The 18830-nt window shown below is 51.8% G+C and overlaps 7 protein-coding genes across 7 annotated transcripts; 6 read left to right on the top strand and 1 right to left on the bottom strand.

Annotated features, from left to right (window-relative positions):
* The first annotated feature begins 652 nt into the window (after positions 1–652).
* Positions 653–2669, top strand: BJX68DRAFT_148211 (Zn(II)2Cys6 transcription factor). Its single transcript, XM_071036622.1, has 4 exons — positions 653–1195; positions 1249–1774; positions 1832–2326; positions 2379–2669. Exons 1-4 carry the CDS (start codon positions 666–668, stop codon positions 2616–2618), a joined length of 1791 nt encoding a protein of 596 aa, XP_070896082.1. The 5' UTR covers positions 653–665; the 3' UTR covers positions 2619–2669.
* A 354-nt stretch (positions 2670–3023) lies between these two features.
* BJX68DRAFT_269616 (opsin family protein) lies at positions 3024–3929 on the top strand (the record flags this gene model as incomplete). Its single annotated transcript, XM_071046395.1, has 2 exons — positions 3024–3149; positions 3210–3929. 2 exons carry the CDS (start codon positions 3024–3026, stop codon positions 3927–3929), a joined length of 846 nt encoding a protein of 281 aa, XP_070896081.1.
* A 1468-nt stretch (positions 3930–5397) lies between these two features.
* On the bottom strand, positions 5398–6510 carry BJX68DRAFT_277743 (SDR family oxidoreductase; the record flags this gene model as incomplete). The annotated part of the gene is made up of 1 exon (XM_071048384.1): positions 5398–6510. Exon 1 carries the CDS (start codon positions 6442–6444, stop codon positions 5398–5400), a length of 1047 nt encoding a protein of 348 aa, XP_070896080.1. The 5' UTR covers positions 6445–6510.
* An 836-nt stretch (positions 6511–7346) lies between these two features.
* On the top strand, positions 7347–9283 carry BJX68DRAFT_277741 (alpha/beta-hydrolase; the record flags this gene model as incomplete). The annotated part of the gene is made up of 4 exons (XM_071048383.1): positions 7347–7469; positions 7526–7846; positions 7919–8233; positions 8287–9283. The coding sequence occupies 4 exons, from the start codon at positions 7347–7349 to the stop codon at positions 9157–9159; spliced, it is 1632 nt and encodes a 543-aa protein (XP_070896079.1). The 3' UTR covers positions 9160–9283.
* A 2427-nt stretch (positions 9284–11710) lies between these two features.
* On the top strand, positions 11711–12850 carry BJX68DRAFT_269613 (GroES-like protein; the record flags this gene model as incomplete). The annotated part of the gene is made up of 2 exons (XM_071046394.1): positions 11711–12053; positions 12123–12850. 2 exons carry the CDS (start codon positions 11711–11713, stop codon positions 12848–12850), a joined length of 1071 nt encoding a protein of 356 aa, XP_070896078.1.
* Positions 12851–13954: 1104 nt separating this feature from the next.
* BJX68DRAFT_269612 (uncharacterized protein) lies at positions 13955–15048 on the top strand (the record flags this gene model as incomplete). Its single annotated transcript, XM_071046393.1, has 2 exons — positions 13955–14025; positions 14079–15048. 2 exons carry the CDS (start codon positions 13955–13957, stop codon positions 15046–15048), a joined length of 1041 nt encoding a protein of 346 aa, XP_070896077.1.
* A 1140-nt stretch (positions 15049–16188) lies between these two features.
* On the top strand, positions 16189–17997 carry BJX68DRAFT_269611 (cytochrome P450; the record flags this gene model as incomplete). The annotated part of the gene is made up of 5 exons (XM_071046392.1): positions 16189–16390; positions 16466–17349; positions 17408–17518; positions 17581–17747; positions 17817–17997. 5 exons carry the CDS (start codon positions 16189–16191, stop codon positions 17995–17997), a joined length of 1545 nt encoding a protein of 514 aa, XP_070896076.1.
* Between the last annotated feature and the right edge of the window lie 833 nt (positions 17998–18830).

Below are 18830 nucleotides of genomic sequence, written 5' to 3'. Positions count from 1 at the left end.
ATGTCAGCTGCTCGGGCTTGGCAGAGCGAATTTTAAAGGGCTTCAGGCCGTTCAGGTAAAGGCCTGAAGGTATGGCGGAGTGGCCGCTAAGCCCGACCAGTCCAGACAGAGCGCAAAAAACTAGGTGAATACGGACATACAACAGTAGGGATTCGCATGGGGTCACCCACCAGACTACTAACCTACCGGCGTGCCGCCCCGGTGAGCTTCGGGTCAGGCCGCTTTATGGTCGCGCGACTTGTGGGTGAGTTAGCTCCGTGCGTAATAGAGAGGGTGAAATCCAGGAACTCAGTCCCCGCTCACCTCTCCACTTTAATCAAAGATTGGCTCCCTGAGCAACGACATCAAACACCGGCGCCGATTAATACTCCGAAAGGTGTTGCTACTTTGAATAACTGTTCAAAAGACAAAAATTGTTACCCGGCGATCTTACAAATAGCCTGTTGTGGGGAGTTTGACCTGTGCCCTTGCGCTCTGGGAACCCTCCAATCTCTAACCAGATCAGGGTGAGTGCGTAGTATAGTAAGCACTAGCAAGGCGCCAACAAGGGCAGTGCGAGTCCAGTTAAATCCGGTATTTCCATCATCCTCGTCCCATTGAGGGCTAAATAGATAATCCGCCATTGTCCAAGATTCCCCTTTCCCTGACAAATATTGTATCCCACCATGAGTGCCCCCTCTGTCCCAGCACAACGGCTCCGTCGTAGCATTGCGTGTGACGAGTGTCGACGGCGCAAGCTCCGCTGCGATGGCCAGAAACCGCACTGCGGAATTTGTCTCGAGACAGGAATCGCGTGCGAATTGACGCAGCGCAGGACTCGAGGTCCGAAGAAAGGTCACTTACGGGATCTGAAGAACCGACTCGTACAGCTGGAGGGCCTGCTCGATGGTCGCTTGCCAGCACAGAATATACAGCATGATTTTCCGTCTGGCGATGCATCTGGAGCTGGGCTCAACCTGACTCCAGCGTTATCTCCGTCAAGTTTATCCGATTTCGGTCAAGATGGAAGCGGTGCGACAGAGACTTTGACCCTCCCGGGGGTTACGACGTCGTCTACTTTGGAGCATGGGCCACTCTTGCAGCTGCGGTCCACGCCCACTGTGCATTCTCCTTGCCAACCAACTTCCTCTCAGCCCACAATCTCCACTCCGGGCGGTTCCCTTCCGCCCATGACAAGGGCTTTGCAGGAGGAATTGTAAACACTCTCTACGTTCTCCACTGGTAGAACTTGCCGCTGATACTTCTCAGGGATCAACTCTACTTGGACAGGGCTCACCCCTCAATTCCCGTTCTCCACCAGCGGCGATACATGACATGGTCCAAGTCAACGGCACGGACAGAATCGCAACGGTGCTTGCAGTATGCCATGTGGGCAATGGCCTCATTGCTTTCCACCCAATTCCGGGACATGTTAGAGTTACTTTACCAAGAAGCAAAGCGAATGTTGGAGCATTTGACATTGGACGGAGAGGAAGATGATACTACCAGCATTGGGACAGAGCTTGCTCAGGCATGGGTGCTTATTGCCGCGTTTGAGTCGATGCGGGCGTTTCATCGGCGAGCGTGGATGAGCGCGGGTCGCGCGTTTCGCTTGGTACAGGCTCTGCACTATCATGAGATCGATAGCCCAACCAGAAGGCAGGGTCTGAGCCCGCCTCTAGGTAGGGACTCCATCGCGGTCGAAGAGAAGCGCCGCGTCTTTTGGATGGCGTACCTTCTGGACCATCTCATCAGTCTGCGTGACGATTGGCCCATCACGCTGAATGAGCACGTGGTAAGAATCAACGGCCCTCTGCCCACCAGACTCTTCCAGTTGTACTAAGAGCCGCAGATCTGTACCCGACTTCCAGCGCCCGACTCCGACTTCCAGAACGGGTGCCAGGAGCTAGGGCCGCTGCTCTCCGAAGCCATGACGGACGCTTCGCTCAGGCTTCGATCTCCCTTCAACGAGTGTCTCATCCTCGCTACCATATGCGGCCGTAGTCTTCTCCAAAGCCAGCAATATCAGATATCCACGGCTTACGGGGGTACGCCAGTCGACTGGGTAGAGCAGCAGAGATGGATAAACACACTCCTCTTAAATCGGCTTCAAGTGTTGTCGCAGTACTATCCCGCGCCGACCGAGTCGAACGACCCCTTGCTACTCTTTGCGCATATTGTGGCGCAGGCAACTGTGATATATTGCTGCAAAACTATGACAGACTTGGCCACACTACAAGAGTCCTCGGAGAGAAGCAGCGACTATAACCATGCTCATCGAGCCCTGGGGGCATCTGAGCGTATTATTCACCTAGCAAAGACACTTCCCGAGCTACCTATATCGAAGGTCAGGACCACTCTCGTCTGGACATGGCTCATCATTGACATCTTACTTGCAGGTCCACCCTTTGATGCCCCTGCCCTTATTCCTGTGTGCCGAGTTCCTGTACGACAGGATGAGCACCGATCCAGCCGTTCATTTGCCCATCCAGGAGCTTTTCGACGTTTTTAGTAGGCTTAGAAACGTCAATGACCTTGAGAAGAGCTACTTGGACCTGCTACCACGGTCTTGTCTATCGAAAACCGCGGAGATGGTTGGCCTCTGTTTTGATACGAGCTCGAGTGGTCCTAGTTCATAACACTTTCCCCGGCGCTATCTAAAAAAATAACAGCTCTTTCTCTCCTTCGATAATTTCTATAATTTAGTGGCAAATATAAGTGATCTTGGAAATAGGCCTACGATCCCTTCAATTACCAAGGCCGTTTAATCATGTATAGGAGGCATCGAGATTACCCTGAATGCTTCTGCTGACAGGTAGACCCGGGTGTGGGGCTGACTTAGCTCTACAAGGCTCGGAAAAATAGTCGGATAATCAATACTTGTCATGAGGATGGAGACCATGACCTCGAGTCCATCTATAGCCGCCTGGTTTCCTATCAGTACTACTTAAATGAAAGCACATACCCTCCGTCTCCATTTCACATCCATCCTCAGTTTTCTCCCGTCCTTCCTGCTACCCGTTGCAACAGCTTTCACATTCGCAATGAGCCTCCTCCATCGAGCAAACGATGCTCTCAGCGTCAATCCTATCTCAGGCGTCGACAAAGCTCTAAGTGTCCATGGCTCCGACTGGCTCTGGGCAGTTACGGCCATATATCTCGCCTCCTTTGTCAGTCTTGCCCCTCTCAAACGGCGGCAACCACCACAGATACTAATACCTGGGCCATAGTTCATCCTCCTACCAATGTCGTTCACCGGAAGGGAGAGCGACCGAGTCTTTCACTACCTCTTCACCTTTGTCCTCCTCGTCGGCGCAATCACCTACTACGCACAAGCCTCGAACCTCGGCTGGAGCGCCGTCGAACAAGTCCACAATCTCGACAACGGAGCCATCCGCCAAATATTCTACGCAAAGTACATCAACTGGGCCGTAGCTTTCCCCTCCCTCTCTCTCGCCCTGGGCCTTTTGTCCGGAGTCTCCTGGACGACGATCATCTGCAACGTCGCCATCTCCGCATACTGGGTCGTGAGCTACCTCGCCGCCGCCTACACGCCCTCCACGTATAAATGGGGCTTCTTCGCATTCGGGACCTTCTCCTGGATTATTCTCGCTGCGAGCACACTCAACGAGTGCCGCGAGCCCGCGGCCAGGCTGGGGATCCAGCGCGACTACATGATTCTGTCCGGGTGGCTGAATCTCCTGTGGCTGCTGTACCCCGTCGCGTTTGGATTGAGTGATGGGGGGAATTATATCAGTGTCACTGCGGGCGCGGTCTTCTTCGGCGTTCTGGATGTTCTCATGGTGCCGGTCTTGACGGGCGGGTTCGTGGTCTTGGGGCGGAACTGGGATTTTCGCAAGTTGAGCATTGCGTTTAGTGATGCGAGGCCGAGTATGGCGAATCGCGGGCTCGTGCAGGAGATGAGAGGAAGTGGTGAGTCTATTGAGTAAGGGCGCTTGAAGATTATCAGGTCCGTACTTGAAGAACGGTCCTTGCAAGAGGGGGCCGCTGGAATATTGCAGTGTAATGAGGTTGAGAACGTGGGTGGTGACTGTCGAATACTGGCCCTACTAGGCGGGTATACGAAAGTCTGTACCAGATGGGTGAATGGGTGGTACTTTGCTGGGGATCCTTGACTGCGAAACGAGTAAACATTAGCATCTTTAACTAAGAAATTCAACTGTTGTTGCGCATAATAGCCGTCTTCGGCACTATCCAGTCGACTATAATCAAGGCTAGCATCTCACTATACCATCAGACATGGTGAGGAGCCGAGCTTTTCCAGCTATAAATTGGCAGATACGGCGATGGTAGGTGTCAGGATACAAAGATCCCACTTGGTGATTTATGGGGTGCTAGTTCAGAGCACACATGCAACGGTAAGACTTTGAACGTGGGCGGCCATCACAGTGCGCCGATGGTGCCATGGACTGGAATGCAACCCGGCGCGCTGATGATTGGAGGCGCCATCGAAAGCGCAGCCCAGGCTCACCGGCCTAGCGGTAGTCGCTCGTCAGCGGTCCCAGCTTCAGGTGCCGGTACGATATGAGTATGATCGGTGACTCCAAACAAGTCGCTGCATTGCACATTGTTTTTTTTTTTTCCTTTCTCCTTCGCTAAGAGGTCGCTACCCAAGCTGTGGGGCCTTCGAAAACCTCCAGGTCCGGTAGGCCTAGGGCGTTCGGGGTATGCTTCCTAGTCTGGCAGGTGGCGCTAATGGCGGAGGGCTGCCCGTTCTGGACAAAATGCCATGTCTATTGGAAACGCCATAAAGAGGCCTCGCTGCTAAACTCTTTTCATCATCAGCATGAACCATGTTTGCGGGAGGATTAATGATCTCCCCGGTGAAGATCTGCAATTATAAACGGCTGATTGGAGGTTCCTGTCGGCTACCTACTCTCCTACCTTGCGCAAACCAAGTTAGTCTATTCCGACACGATCCTCTACTTATATATCCATGCTTGGCCCGTTTGTCAAATACTAAAAACTGCAATCACATACTTTTCTTGTTTCAGGAACTTGTTTAAAGCATCTAGAATTAAGGCTATTAGTATATTTCACAGTCCTCCACTTCGTGTATCCTAGATAAGGGAGATATTTTTCTCGCCCCAAAGACACTCTGTTTTGATCTCTGCCGATCGCCACTTAGCTTACGAGTTGATAATATTATATGCACTGTGCTTAGCGCTATTGATCGCTTGGCAGGCTTAGCAGAGTGCGCACATAGCTGACCTGGGAAGTACTAGTGCTATGCATGACTGCTATGAAATCAGGTGCTTTTTTTGCTTATAGTTACAAAGTAAGATTCCGGTGTAAGGATAATCACAATCTGTTGATGAGGGGAAAAGAGAGCCACCATCTGCGAAAAGGACAAAGGCATCCAGAACTAACTGCCATACATTACATTCTGCAGCCATCCTAAGCACTCATAGCCTCAATTTTTAGCAAAGACCGTGCAGCATCAACAATTGTTTCCTCCAAAGGACGATACTTCAAACCCAGGATTCTTTGCGATTTGGAGGTGTCGATAGTGTAAACATCAGAAGGGACTTCTCCGGCGCCAGGATTTCCAATAGGCACTCGGCCTTTGATGTCAGGAAGGTTGGCCCGCAGAGCATCCACAAATTGCTGGTAGGTAAAGTTGCCCTTACAAATGAAGAAACGCTCACCGCCAGCTTCAACCACCTGGTAGGCACGCAAGTGTGCCTCAGCCACATCACGCACGTCCACAAATGACCAAAACATATTCTCCGGCACTGGATCGCTCGATCTGGACTGTGGCGACATTAGACGGTAAAGATCCATAGACGAGGTATTTAACCTGGCAAGGTCGGCAGTGGCGTTGATATTAGGGCCATATATCATTGGCGGCATAATTGTCGTGATATCAAAGTTAACTTTGTTGCTCTTAACAAAGTCCCAGGCATGACGCTCAGCCAATGATTTCGCAGTTGAATAGGCCAATGCGGCCGGAGCACCTTCGGCCGCGGCAGCTTCGTAGGGCGTTGGGTTCCAGTCAAGCTCGGAGTAGACATGGCCAGTCCACTTGCCCTTGCTAGGGTCTGCCATAGCAGCAAACGAGGAAGTTAGGACAACGCGTTTGACCTGGGGAGCAAATACATGGACAGATTTGAGAATGTTGAGTGTCCCATCGATGGCCGGCTTGAGTAGGTCCCGCTCATTATCCTCAACTCCAAAAACCTGGAATGGAGCAGCTGTATGGATCACTCCATGAACACCTTTAACTGCGGTATCAAAGGCCCCTGGCCTAGCGACATCCTCAACAACGGCGAAAGTTAATTGAGGCGCATAGTCAGAGAAAGTTTGTCGAACTTTTTCAGCAGTTGCGGAAGACCGAACGGTTCCGCGGACTTGGTAACCAGCGCGGAGGAAATGGTCCACGACATGGGAAGCCAAGAAACCGGAGGCTCCAGTGATAAGGATTATTTGGTCTTCAGGGGCCATCGTTATATTGTGTTGTGGAGAGGCTCGAGGGGTGAAGCAGGAGTAGGGGCCAGAGATGATAATAACTTTGGGGTGCTCAATGATGGACTCTTGAACCTGGCGACGACTTTAAGGTATTTATGGGCTCCGAAAGTGAGCCTAGTGGTGACATGGCTCCCTCCTGCCACCTCTTCTACCATTCCCCTCGCCTCCCCTATCTATATCCCCGTTAAGTCCGGGCTTACATTCAGTCCCACAGCCCAAGGCTGTGTCCGAGCACCGACATCCGAGAACCGAGCCCCCGAAGTTGAAAGTCAGGACGTCCGCTATCACAACTATTCATTTGAGTTTGAGCTAGTTGATCCAGCTGCTCCTCGAAACACACTCTAGCCCCTAGTAACATGCTTGATGTGGAGCCCACTCACTAATTTTACGGAGGTAAGTTCAAAAGTCCGACTTTAAGTTAATCTCTAAAACAACTCAAGCAGGTTTAGACAACACACATACTAGTCCGCAGCAAGTTAGGATCGACATCGATGCGCAAGAAAGTCAGAACCGGGATCGTATCAAGATAATGTCCGTGGCGCATGGGCTACTGCTGTGATGCAGTGGTCCGCCGAGATCTCTGAGTTACCAGCGAAGCGATCAAATCACTTCTCCCGAGCCTCCGAGAAATACCGTCAGGCTCTTGGAATAGCGGTTGAGCGAAGTTAGATGACGGCCTATTTCTGAGCAATTGAGTTATGGGGAGTTGGTTACGCGGCACAGGACCGAAGGCTACAATTGCCCGGCCCTTCAAGGACAGGCTGAGTAATCCCGAGATACTGTAACTATTTATTGCACAGTTTCCCTCAGAGACTGCCTGTCAACAGCCTCGGAGTCACCTTTCCTCTACTTAGGTTTGCCATCCTATAACTTTCAAAATGATTCTCAAGATTCTTGGGTTGAATCTTGTATTCAGCCTCTTTACCGCAGCCCAGCCAAACTCATCGCATTTACCCATTGTCGACCTTGGCTATGAATTGCATCAAGCCATTTCCTACGAGGTATAGTTCGAAATTTGTACGTTTATGGCCTAGACAAAGCGTTGATTTTGATATAGGAACGGGTCGGAGTCTACAACTTTTCCAATATCCGCTATGCTGCCGCACCAGTTGGAGATCTCCGGTTCAGAGCCCCTGCTCCTCCAATAGTTAACAGATCCACGGCTCAACAAGGCTCTGAGGCCCGCATTTGCCCGCAAGCTCTTCCATCTTGGATGCCCCAGTCCATGTCGAATGCAATTAGCTATGTCACAAATGGCAGTGTTACCAGCATGGGACCTGTTCTGATGGATCCACGTGCGAGTGAGGATTGTCTCTTTCTCGACGTTGTCGTGCCGAAGAAGATCTTCAAGACCTCTGGCAAAAAGAAGGGAGCTCCCGTGAGTGGATTCCAATGATCACCTCACTGAACTGAAATGTCCTCAAAACAAGCGTACTGACTGCAAATATAGGTCTTGGTTTGGATCTACGGAGGGGGGTACACGGGTGGCTCCAAGACTGGTCAAGGGAGCGGTTCTCCCGTGGGTCTGCTTCGTCGCGGAAACAATGAATTCGTCTATGTGGCGATTAACTACCGTCTCGGTGCCTTTGGCTGGCTCAGTGGTTCAGCTATTCAACGGAATGGCACAGCAAATTCCGGGTTGTTAGACCAGCGTTTTGCCTTGGAATGGGTCCAGCAGTATATTCATCTTTTTGGCGGTGACCCGAACCATGTCACTGTCATCGGCGAGTCAGCAGGAGGTGGCTCTATCCTGCATCAAATCATTGTAAGTTTTGTCCTTGGTTCTCTGTTATAACTTCCGTCCTGACTGCTCGCAAGGCATACGGTGGTAGTAATGGGCCAGTTCCGTTCCAACAGGCTATATTGCAGTCCCCTGCATTTACCCCCGACCAGATACTCAATCCCGCTGAGCAAGAACGAATATTCAATCAATTCCTTCGATTTGCCAATGTTAGCACACTGGAGGAGGCCCGGAACCTGCCCTCATCTGCCCTTATGGAGGCCAACCGCCAACAGGTCTACAACTCCCCTCTTGGAAGCTTTACCTATGGGCCCGTAGTGGACGGCATCTTCGTTCCGGAATCTCCATCCCGTCTACTACGCCAGAAAAGACTGGACACGAATGTCACTCCGATGTTGGCGTATAATGGTAACGATGGAATCATCTTCTCCGACTTTTCTCTACGAAACAACAGCGACTATCAAAGCTACATTAATGGCTTGCTTCGCCTCCAGCCTAATGACACTGCCTACGTCTCTAGCCAGATGTATCCACCAATTTTTGACGGCACCTACCGTTACACGGATGAAATAGGTCGTGCTGGTGCTACGTTTCAGGAAGCAATTATTCAGTGCAATGATATCTCGCTTGCAGCGGCTTTGTCAAATGCTACCTTTAACTATGTTTTCGACGTTTCCCCCAGCCTTCATGCACAGGACATTTCAGCAACATTTGATGTTAATTTGGACCCAGCACCAGGCGTATTCGACCCACTTATTACTTTGCAGCAGCTCGTCACCAGCTTTACACTTACAGGAAAGCCAACCACAGACCTCACCGGTAGTATGCCAATGTATGGTCACGGAAATACACTGTTGATCTTGAATGCAACCAGTGTCCGCACATGCAGTGAAGATCCACGTGTAGTGGAAAGATGCGAAGAGTGGTATAACATTCTGGACGCGGCTTAATAACCCGGTAGTAGCCGCAAAGTTCAACGGTCAAAACGAAACTTCGGCCATGATTTCGAGTTTGTGTTGATGTTGGGGTCAACAAAGAACGAGCAAGGGTTATTTTCGACAAGCAAAATTACTGGTTAAAGAAATTCCAACAAAGATAGCCATTAATCATCCAACAACAAAATTTCTTTGTTAATCATTAGATTCTTAACTAGTTCAGCCTAACCAAATGAATGTCTTTCCTAATATAAACTTGCAATAAACCTCATGCCATATCAATATCACTCGTTTCCCACCGCTTGCGCGTTCGTCCAAGAGCAGCGACTCCATGGTGGTATATTGCTATCCACGCCTATGTCCTGCAAGGATAATTCAACCCAGTGGTCGTATTAGCTCGGAGAGGCAATATTTGGCACATTCGGTTATCCGGCCATATAAATTCAGAATTCCCGCTCCAGGAGCCTTGTAACCCTGCTTATATCAAGGAGATGGGGTATTGGACGTCACTGCCTGCGACAGTAGTATCTCATGCGTATCTCATGGCTCTCATGCAAGAGACTGTACAGCATGGTAGAGCTCTCTTTATGACATAGACATAGAAGTATACATTTGAAGAATCCGCGGCCCGCAACTTGGACTGCATGCAAGGCGTTCAAGTCTTCCGCTTTTAGTCATTTTTCCGGGAAGTCAGGGGCTAGTATCAAGATGGGTTCCGATGCCGGCTCAAGATGGATACGCCGCGAGTAGTAGAGGTCTAAATATCACAAAGACTTCGTCGCAAAGGGCGGGTGCAATAGGTGTATGAAGTGCCGTGTCGGTAAGCAGTTCAGAATAAATCGCTTTGTTATCTGATTGGCCGGTCAATCCGCTATGGGTTTCCTAGGTCCTCGCAATGGCCGGGTATCCACTGGAGCCGGGAGTATGATTCCTCATGCTTTGGCCCTAGTGGCTGCCTGTATCAGGGCTCGACAATGGCTATTCTAATTTTTGTTTTTTATATTTTTTTTGGGGGGCTTCTGAAGCATTTGAAGAGAGGACGCACTATCGCAGAAATTCTAGCTCACAGTGGGCCTCGATTCGGTTTGGATATTGGTGGCGCTAGGCTAATCACATGTCTACAGAGTGGACTGGCCACTGGTCTGTTGGCCCGACTTGAATCTGTCGATATTCGGTGATATCCAGATCGTGGTTAAGAGCTACAGTGGCGGCACTCAGGGGGCCCGGCCCATCACGGCCAGATGTATCTGAATAGACAACGATATCAGAGGCGGAGATGGGCAGGGGGAATGTTCGCCTCTAAGTCTCCCTGCGGAGTTTGGGTTAAATCCGGTTGCTGATTCCCTAATGGTGGGTCAGGACCTCAGGACCCCCGCCGACGTCTCCGCGTTCAGTTACCTTACCGTGGAGAATCCACATCCAGGTGCCGGAATATTAACCGGCTTCCCTTTCGGCACGTCGTGTTTAGCCTGCCGAAAACAAAATTATCTATCCTGGCCGATAGAATATTGTTGTCATGCCTGTGATAACAATTAGAGAGAAGCGGAGAGAGAAATCAGGAGATGAACGCCTGTGCCTTTAATACTTTAATATTGTAGAAGCTGAATCGGTGGGTATCCCAAATTTCCTTTTACACCAGTCATGGCATTTGCTTCTCAGTAACGGCAAGGAATTAACCATCCAGAATAGTAGTGTGGTGCGTGCACGTTTGTCTGTCTTCCGGATCGGAAATTCTCCTGGCTTTTCCCTACTAGGAAAATGGTGTGTGTACTTGATATCAGTGCCAGACGTTGCGGGTCCTCCTATGTACGTTGCTGACAGCCAAGGAATATGTTGCGGGGATGTCTATCGCCGCGGGGCTAGGGTGCGCTTTGGGATACGTTTTTAAACTCATCAGATCTAGCAAGGGCCCAGAGCACATATCTCAAATGTATAGCTGAGCCATTGGTACTTGTACGAACAACATATGCGAGAATAGTGGAGATATGTTACGTACAGCTCTGAACCGAGGAAATAAGTGCCTTTGTATATAGTGATAACAATTGCAGTGTGATGATGGGGCGATCGACATTTTTGTAAAAAAGACCATTAAGACCCCAGACCTGCTAGTTAGCAGCCCAGCTGTGTTGACCCTCAGAGACTCCTAGCAGCCTTGAGCACCACCCACAAAGATATACTAAACTCCTTTATCTAGCTGCAACGATTTCTCAATAAGTAGACGCTCTACCACAATATTATAGGAATTGGATGAAATCGTGCAATGGACTCGGGTTCACTATGAAAGCTTCACATTTAGCAAGAGGAATGTGCCACAAGAAAATTCAGGGACGTCATAAGCAACTCGCATTAGCGTATAGCGATCATGTTAATATGGTTGAGGCAAGTACGAATTTCGTGGCTCGGCATGACGCGTCTGGAAGTTCGCTAATCGCTCGACCCTTCAGACTTCAACGACATCAATGAGCGTCTGCATAAATAAATCGGTGCCACGTTGTATAGACCATTTCTGGACAAATTTTTCTGTGCCCTCATTATACAGCCGGGTAAGCATTCGACATATACGACCATGCAGTCTGTCATGCGTGCGGTTGCCCTCATCGGCGCGTTCAACATCACCATCATCGATGTGCCCAAGCCGACCATCATAAATTCAACCGACGCCGTTGTGCGCATCGCGGCGACTGCCATTTGCGGTAGCGACCTACACAGATACCACCAGAATTTGGCTTCGCCAGAAAATCCCCAGCAGATAGGCCACGAGGCCATTGGTTATATAGAAGAAGTTGGCGACTCCGTTGAGGTACTGAAGGCTGGCGATTGGGTCGTCATTCCTTTCGCGTTTGACGATGGTCACTACCAATATGGGCCCGCGGTTGATGCGCCCACAGCATCATCTACGGGTATGCAAGGTGAGTTTGTCCAATCCGGTAATCTTTGCGACTGCGGCACATATTGATATGGTCTGCTCCGCTCTGTAGCCGAGTATGCGCGCATCCCGTATGCGGATGACTCCCTTATGCCTGTGCCCATCAACGCTAGCACAAATACGTCCACTGTTCATGATTATCTCTTCATGTCCGACATTCTCGCAACGGGATGGGCAGCGCTTGACTTTGCCGGTCAGGGACCCGGAGATACGGTTGCAATTTTCGGTGCCGGCCCCGTAGGACAAATGGCTATCCTTTCTGCCGCAGTGCGTGGCGCGTCCAGGATCTACGTCGTCGACCACGTGCGAGACCGCCTGGACCTGGCCGCCGCCCACGGTGCCATTCCGGTCAACTTTGCGTTGGAGGACCCGGTGGAGGCACTACGCCGCTTCGAGCCGGCTGGGGTTACGCGCGTCGTTGACTGTGTTGGTTACGAGGCCGAAGATGCGGAGGGCAATGTAAACAGCAGCATTGTGCTGCACCAGGCTGGACAGGTAGTGGCGCCTCAGGGCGGTATTGGCGTCGTCGGAGTCTACGGGAGCGGAAGCCAAGCGCAGACGATTGACATCAAGCCTCTTTTCATGAATAATTTCTCAGTGCGTGGAGGCGTCTCATCACCGCTGACTCTCGGCACTGAGATGCTCAACCTCATCGTCACCGGTAAACTGCGCCCAGGGTCCATCGTGAGCGCCGTTATCGGAATTGAGGAAGCGCCCGAGTACTACGCGCGGTTCAACCGTCGCGAGGAAACGAAAGTCGTCATTGAATTTCCTTTTTGAAAAGAATTTCTATATCCGCAGTCGCCTGAGAGTCGCCAGGTTTCCCATACTAATCGCTGCCGGGGTTTCTGGAGTCAAAGGGAATTGACTCTCCTCCAACTCTGTAGATTAAAAATTGTCAGCTGCAAAAATTGGGGCGGACGTGTTGCATTCCGCTAGGTAGTAGTTTCGCGTGCGCCGCGAACTTGGCTTCGTCTCCCAATTCCCCTCCACCACCACAACCTTGATTATACAATCGGTTTTCCATTTAATTAGTACCTAAAAAGTTAGTTTTGAGGCTATTAAGATTACCCCAAATGCCTCCTAAATGCGCTCCTCCGCCTGATCCTGCCCAGCCACGCGGTGTTGAGAATCCCAGAGTATACTAGCTCGAGTCTTCGCTCAAAGTCCTTTGCCTCTTGGCCGTCACCTACAATTCTGCTTCTTGCGTACTCGATAAAGTTATTGCCATTGGCGGGCCAAGGCAACTCGAAGATGGGACGGTATTTGGCAATGTTTGAGAAGCCGACATCGTTGCCACCAATTGACAGAGTGCCCCTGTTTGCAGTATCTCCAATTGAACAGGCCGGCCAAAGTCTCCCCGGTCAGAGAGCATATGGTTGGTCTCCGCCCCGGAACAAGAAATAAACGCAAAGTTCCTGGGTGGTCTGAGCTCGGGATCCTGCTGCCACAGCTGGTAGGAATATGCACCATCGTTGCGCCTATCATAGATTCTTTTTGCCACATAAGGTGAAAGTGGACCTCTCGGGGTCAATTTCCTTTCTTTTGTGATTAGGGTCTTTGCTGTTTGCTATGGGAGTTGTCCCTGGGCGCTCCTTTATTGGCTCACACACCTTGATTAATATATGATCCCTGCATCTCGTATCCACGTGCCGGAATCTAACCTCGTGATTCAACATAGTCCCTAATAGGACCCTGGAACCAACTGCTTATTCTTATTCACCCATCTGATTGGCAGAGGCGGTGTTTGGAGCATCAGGAGAAGCTCACAACCCCGCAAGTGACCAGCGTCATCGCATTACCCATCCAGACATTCAAAACCCACATCCCCAGGGGCCACACATCATTTATCGTAACACATCCCAAAAAACGTTCTGGTTGAAAATGGACCCAGACTTGGCCCGTCAGGGATGCCAAAACTACGCTCTATCGCCTCTGCGGATCGCCCTTGACCTGTGAGTATTATCCTTCTTACAAAAGCGTACCTGCTAATGAAGCCGTGGTATAGCCTCGTCTGCCTGCTAGTCGTGGGCTCCTTCATCCCCCAAATCATCCGCATCGCCGTTACGGACCGGAGCAGTGATGCGGGGATATCAGGTTGGTACATGGTGCTCCTGACGCTAAGCGCCACCTCACACCTGGCAACCGTGCTCGGCACACTGTTCACAAAGGGTCCCATGGTGTGTGTCCGCGAGGGGTACCTGCGCGGGTGGCAGGCGTTCTCCGCCCTCGGAATGGTCGTGCAGAGTATCCTGCACTGGGCTTGTGCGATGGCCTTGCTGGCCGTCTATCTGCACTTCCGCCACGGGCGTGGCAACGGCTCGGCTGGATATGTCCTGGTGCAGGATGATGTTCCTCATCCGCATTATCCGATAGGAATAGATCCGGGGCCGGATACACCACTTCTGGAGCGTCTGATCGCGGGCGACCAACAACAAACCGTGCTCTCCTCTCCAGCCATGTATGGCAGCGGCAGCGGCACGTCATCACCCTCGAACAGGGCCATCCTCGCGGTCGTCATTACGCACGCAGTCATCACCCTCCCATTCCCGATCTACATCTTCCTGGCAAAGCTCCCCCTAGCCTTCGGCGACGACATCACCCATTTGCTCGCGGCGCAGGTATACTACATCGTCCTCGCCTTCGCCGGTTTCTTCACTTCGGTGACCGCAGTAATCCCGCAGATCCACCTGATGGTCTCGCGCTCGCGCAGCGGGCTGGACTTGGGCAATCTGAGTGTCCTCGGGACGGGACTCCAGTGTCTTGCGCTTTTCGCCTTGGGTGCGTCGCAGTGGGTGAAGTTTGCGGTCTTTGACCCCACGCATGGGAATTCTGCGGGGCTAGGCGATTGGTTTTGGACGTGGTTTCGGTATTCCGGCGCGTCGCCAGTTGGATATTTGATTTTGGGGCTGGAGCAGTTGGTTGTTTTTTGTGTTGCGCTGGGGATTGGTGGAGGGCGTGAGACTCTTCATTGGTAGATAGACAGACACCTTACGTAGACAGACTCACTACTACGTAGTATTTGTTCTGCTGTCCTAGTTCTAGCTACTTAGATAGCTTAGACTCTCTCAACACTCATCCCAGCACGCAGGGCATACTCTGTCTTGGAATGGAACATGGCATGGCCGGTTGTTGTATGACTTCGCCCCACCAGGCGAAGATGCCCCGCTAGGCCCAACAGCTTCCATTCCAGTTACCCCATGGGCGTTTGATACAAAAGGGAAGTCGTGCGATCTCTGATTCGTTCCCAAGAACTCACCATGAGTCCACAAATCAATCTTCCGCACTGCAGATAATCAAAACCCGAGAGGATGCTGATCGGGGTTCACTCTCTGGCATCTCCCAAGTCGCTTTTGGGCCGACCTTGGATTGGTTGATGATCTCAATTTCCAATGCTCCATTTCGAACCAGCCTTGACCCGGAGCAGCGGAACTTGCCTCTCGGCAGTAACAAATAGCGAGGTCATCCAAATTCACCTATTAGGCTAAAATACCAGACGGCGGACAAGCTGGCAAATGGAAATGACCAAACTTGGCTATGCGACCACCACTTCCCGTTCCGCACGAGACAGGAAGTTCCCTCTCCAAGATTTCGCAGCAAACTTGGCAATTCCGATGATAAAGCACGATCCCAAACATGGACACCGGGCGCCAGCGCCTGTGTCACCTTGCCTGTCGGGGGCCAGTGGAAACCGGTTCGCTGCCCGGAAAGCATTGCCAACCGGGCCCCCTATGATTGTACGCGTTTGCAATTGTCCAGATGCATCATCCCCAACCCTTTCTGCGTTATCCCAGAATCTGACATGCATATCGGGCGTTCAGATGATCAGATCAGGTCCACCTCAATAACCAAGCGAACGTCCGGCGCCGATCAGGCCCTGGCAAAGGCTTCGTAGTGTTACCCATCCTCTTGCATTTCGCGCCATAGTTGCAGCTAGCCCCCGGAGTCACCGAATCCGGCTGAGTGGAAAAGGGCATTCTATAATTTCGGTGCGAGTTGGGGCCCAGTTCTCTTCCCGCTCTCTTCATTCTGTCATGCTCCGCTCACCTAGAGCCAAGTGGAAATCGCCCACCAGGGACCGTAGCACTTTTCCTTTCCTTTGAACATTCATAGTGGCCATGGAGGTTACTGTAACCACGTTCCTGCTTGCCTCGTTGATATTTTTAACACTACGATCCATCTATCGGCTATGGTACCATCCACTAAGCCACATTCCGGGTCCGCCCCTCGCCGCCATCACCCACCTCTACGAGGCCTACCATGATATTGTGCGAGGGGGCCTGTATGTGTGGGAAATTGAAAAGATGCACGACAAGTACGGTGAGTAGTCAGTCCCAGATTAGCGCGCGGATTGCAATTGCAAGCACAGAATCGCTCAACTATAGCCCCACCCAGGCCCCGTGGTGCGATTCAACCCACGCGAAGTCCACATCCGCGACCCGTACTATTTCAACACAATCTACTGCGCAAGCTCGCTGGGGAAGCGCAACAAGGACACCGGGTTCCCGGGGGTCCACAGCGTCCGGCATTCCCTCCTCACAACGCTCACGCACCAGAAACATCGTCAACGACGCGCACTCCTCGAGACTGTCATGGCGCCGCCCTCGGTCAAGACATGGGAGCCTATAATTCGGGAACATATTGCAATCCTAATGAAGCGCTTCAGCGAGGCGCCCAGTGGGATTGTCGACTTGAATGCAGCGTTCGCGGCCTTGACGGCAGACACCGTCGGGCGGTTCTTGACGGGGGAGTCGCTCGGTGCGCTCAATGCTCCCGGCTTTAGGAATGATATGCATGAAGGCTCGAAGAGCGGCGCTGCGGGGATTCATCTTCTCCGTTTGTTTCCTGCGGTGGCCGGGGTGTTATCATGGATCCCTCTCTCCGTGCTCCGCTTTCTCGGCCTCCCACTGGGCCAATGGCTTGAGTTCCTGGCAGTCTGTGGCGAGAGCGCGAGAAAAGCTTTGAAGGAGTCGAAGGAGACAACTAACGCCAAGGGACAAGAGACTGAGGCCAAAAATGCACCGGCAAAGAGGAGTTTCTACGCTGCGCTGATCGCCGGGAGCACGTCCGACGAAGAACAGACCATCGCCCGGCTCCAGGAGGAGGCGATGGTCTTCCTCCTGGCCGGGAACCATACAACGGCCGGAGTGATGACACTCGCTGTGTACCATTTGGCTCTGATGCCGGAGATCACTACGACCCTGCGGAAGGAACTCGCAACCCTCCCCGTTCCAGCAAACCAGGCCTCGTGGAAAGAGCTGCAGGAGCTACCCTATCTGGTATTTTAACCCTGTTGAGATTGTACCAGATGGCAAACTCTAATACGCAGGTAAAAAGACAGGGGTGGTAAAAGAGGCCCTACGCCTATCGCAGGGGGCATCATTGCGATCCGCGCGCATCTCCCCTGATCGAGATCTGGTATGCAATGGGATCGTGCTTCCAGCTGGGGTAAGGCGGAGTCCTAGCACCGATGAGCGAGGATCTGAATGTAGAGCTAACTGATTTTGCAGACACCGCTCAGCCAGCAAACGGTGTTTGTGAGCATGGACACGGAGATCTTCCCCAACCCGCAATGCTTCGATCCGACCCGATGGGGCAAGCCAGCGCCAGACGCAAAGGGCTTGGATACGTATCTAGCGTCGTTTGGCAAAGGAACTCGGAACTGTATTGGGAAAAGGTGCGTTCCTTGGTCTTCGCCGGAGCAATGTTGTGGACAAAGCTCACATGGAACATCTGCACGTAACAGCCTGGCGTCCGCTATAATGCTTCTCACCCTTGCGGCTCTGGTGCCTGAATTTGACCTTACCCTGGCCAACGGCACGAAAATCGATCTCGTGAGATGGCGGGATATGGGAACTCCGTTTCCAATGGATCCGAACAACCAGGAAGTAAAGGTACAAGTTGCACAGGCCCCGGCCAGTTCGTAATCAACCTCCCGTACCCGACGGCCCAGTAAGCCTGTTCGTATTGGGCCACTGTCTGTTTTTGTTTCGGTTTTGCTGTCAGATAAAAGTGGACAAAGGAGGCCCTTGTCTAGTCGCGAGATCGAGAATTGCATATATTAGTATTGTTGCTTGAGACCAAACACGTAGACTATCTTTACACTTTTTCCCCAGAATGGAACATTAGACGTAAGCTCCTCAATCTACCTATCCTAAGATGTACTCTTCGTATCGCGGTGCGATCTTGCTATGCGAACCATACTACTGCATCTTGCAATCTTGCACCGTCCCACAACACTACGTCAGTCCGGCGTGCAGGATGCTCATGCTGGTAGCCAACGAAACTTTCCGAGGTGGCAAGGCCTCGTTCTCCTAACAAACGGTACATCCCTGAGTCTGATGGTCGGTACTAGTGACGAGTGATGATAAGGGGCTTTGCGGCTTGCGCTTTGTCCGGAATACGTGGACTATCACCTTTAGGACCTTGGCGCTCCCTGGCAACAATTTGACCAAGATACGCCCGAGGCCAGCTAGCTGGCAGTAGGTGTCGCTCACTCGCCGGAAGACCGAAACCAAGCGCGAGGAGGCGGGTCGAATCTCGAGATCCAGGCCGGCCGGCAGTGGCATGTGGCGTGGCTGGCTCCTTGGGCAGTGTCGTGTCGACATGGCGAACCATCCATCCGGTGATGATTCGCCGCATTGGTCAAGGCCGAGTTATCTTCTGACGTAGCCTTCATCGTCACTTGAACCATTCCAACATGCACCCTCATCTTTTCCGCGGACTATTTGGCGCATCGGATGGTTGAATTGGGGGGGTT

Source organism: Aspergillus pseudodeflectus (assembly GCF_044049435.1).
Source record: "Aspergillus pseudodeflectus strain CBS 756.74 chromosome Unknown BJX68scaffold_41, whole genome shotgun sequence".
NCBI classification, from domain to species: Eukaryota; Fungi; Ascomycota; class Eurotiomycetes; order Eurotiales; family Aspergillaceae; genus Aspergillus; species Aspergillus pseudodeflectus.
Note: the sequence above shows the minus strand (reverse complement) of the source record. Positions and strands in the feature narration are given on the sequence as shown.

What these genes read in the sequence shown, in the direction of transcription:
- BJX68DRAFT_148211 (XM_071036622.1), top strand. Translation starts at nt 666, where the DNA reads ATGAGTGCCCCCTCTGTCCCAGCACAACGGCTCCGTCGTAGCATTGCG. An exon ending in TCACGCTGAATGAGCACGTG is followed by an intron (nt 1,775 to 1,831) that starts GTAAGAATCAAC and finishes TAAGAGCCGCAG; the next exon opens with ATCTGTACCCGACTTCCAGC. An exon ending in CCGAGCTACCTATATCGAAG is followed by an intron (nt 2,327 to 2,378) that starts GTCAGGACCACT and finishes TCTTACTTGCAG; the next exon opens with GTCCACCCTTTGATGCCCCT.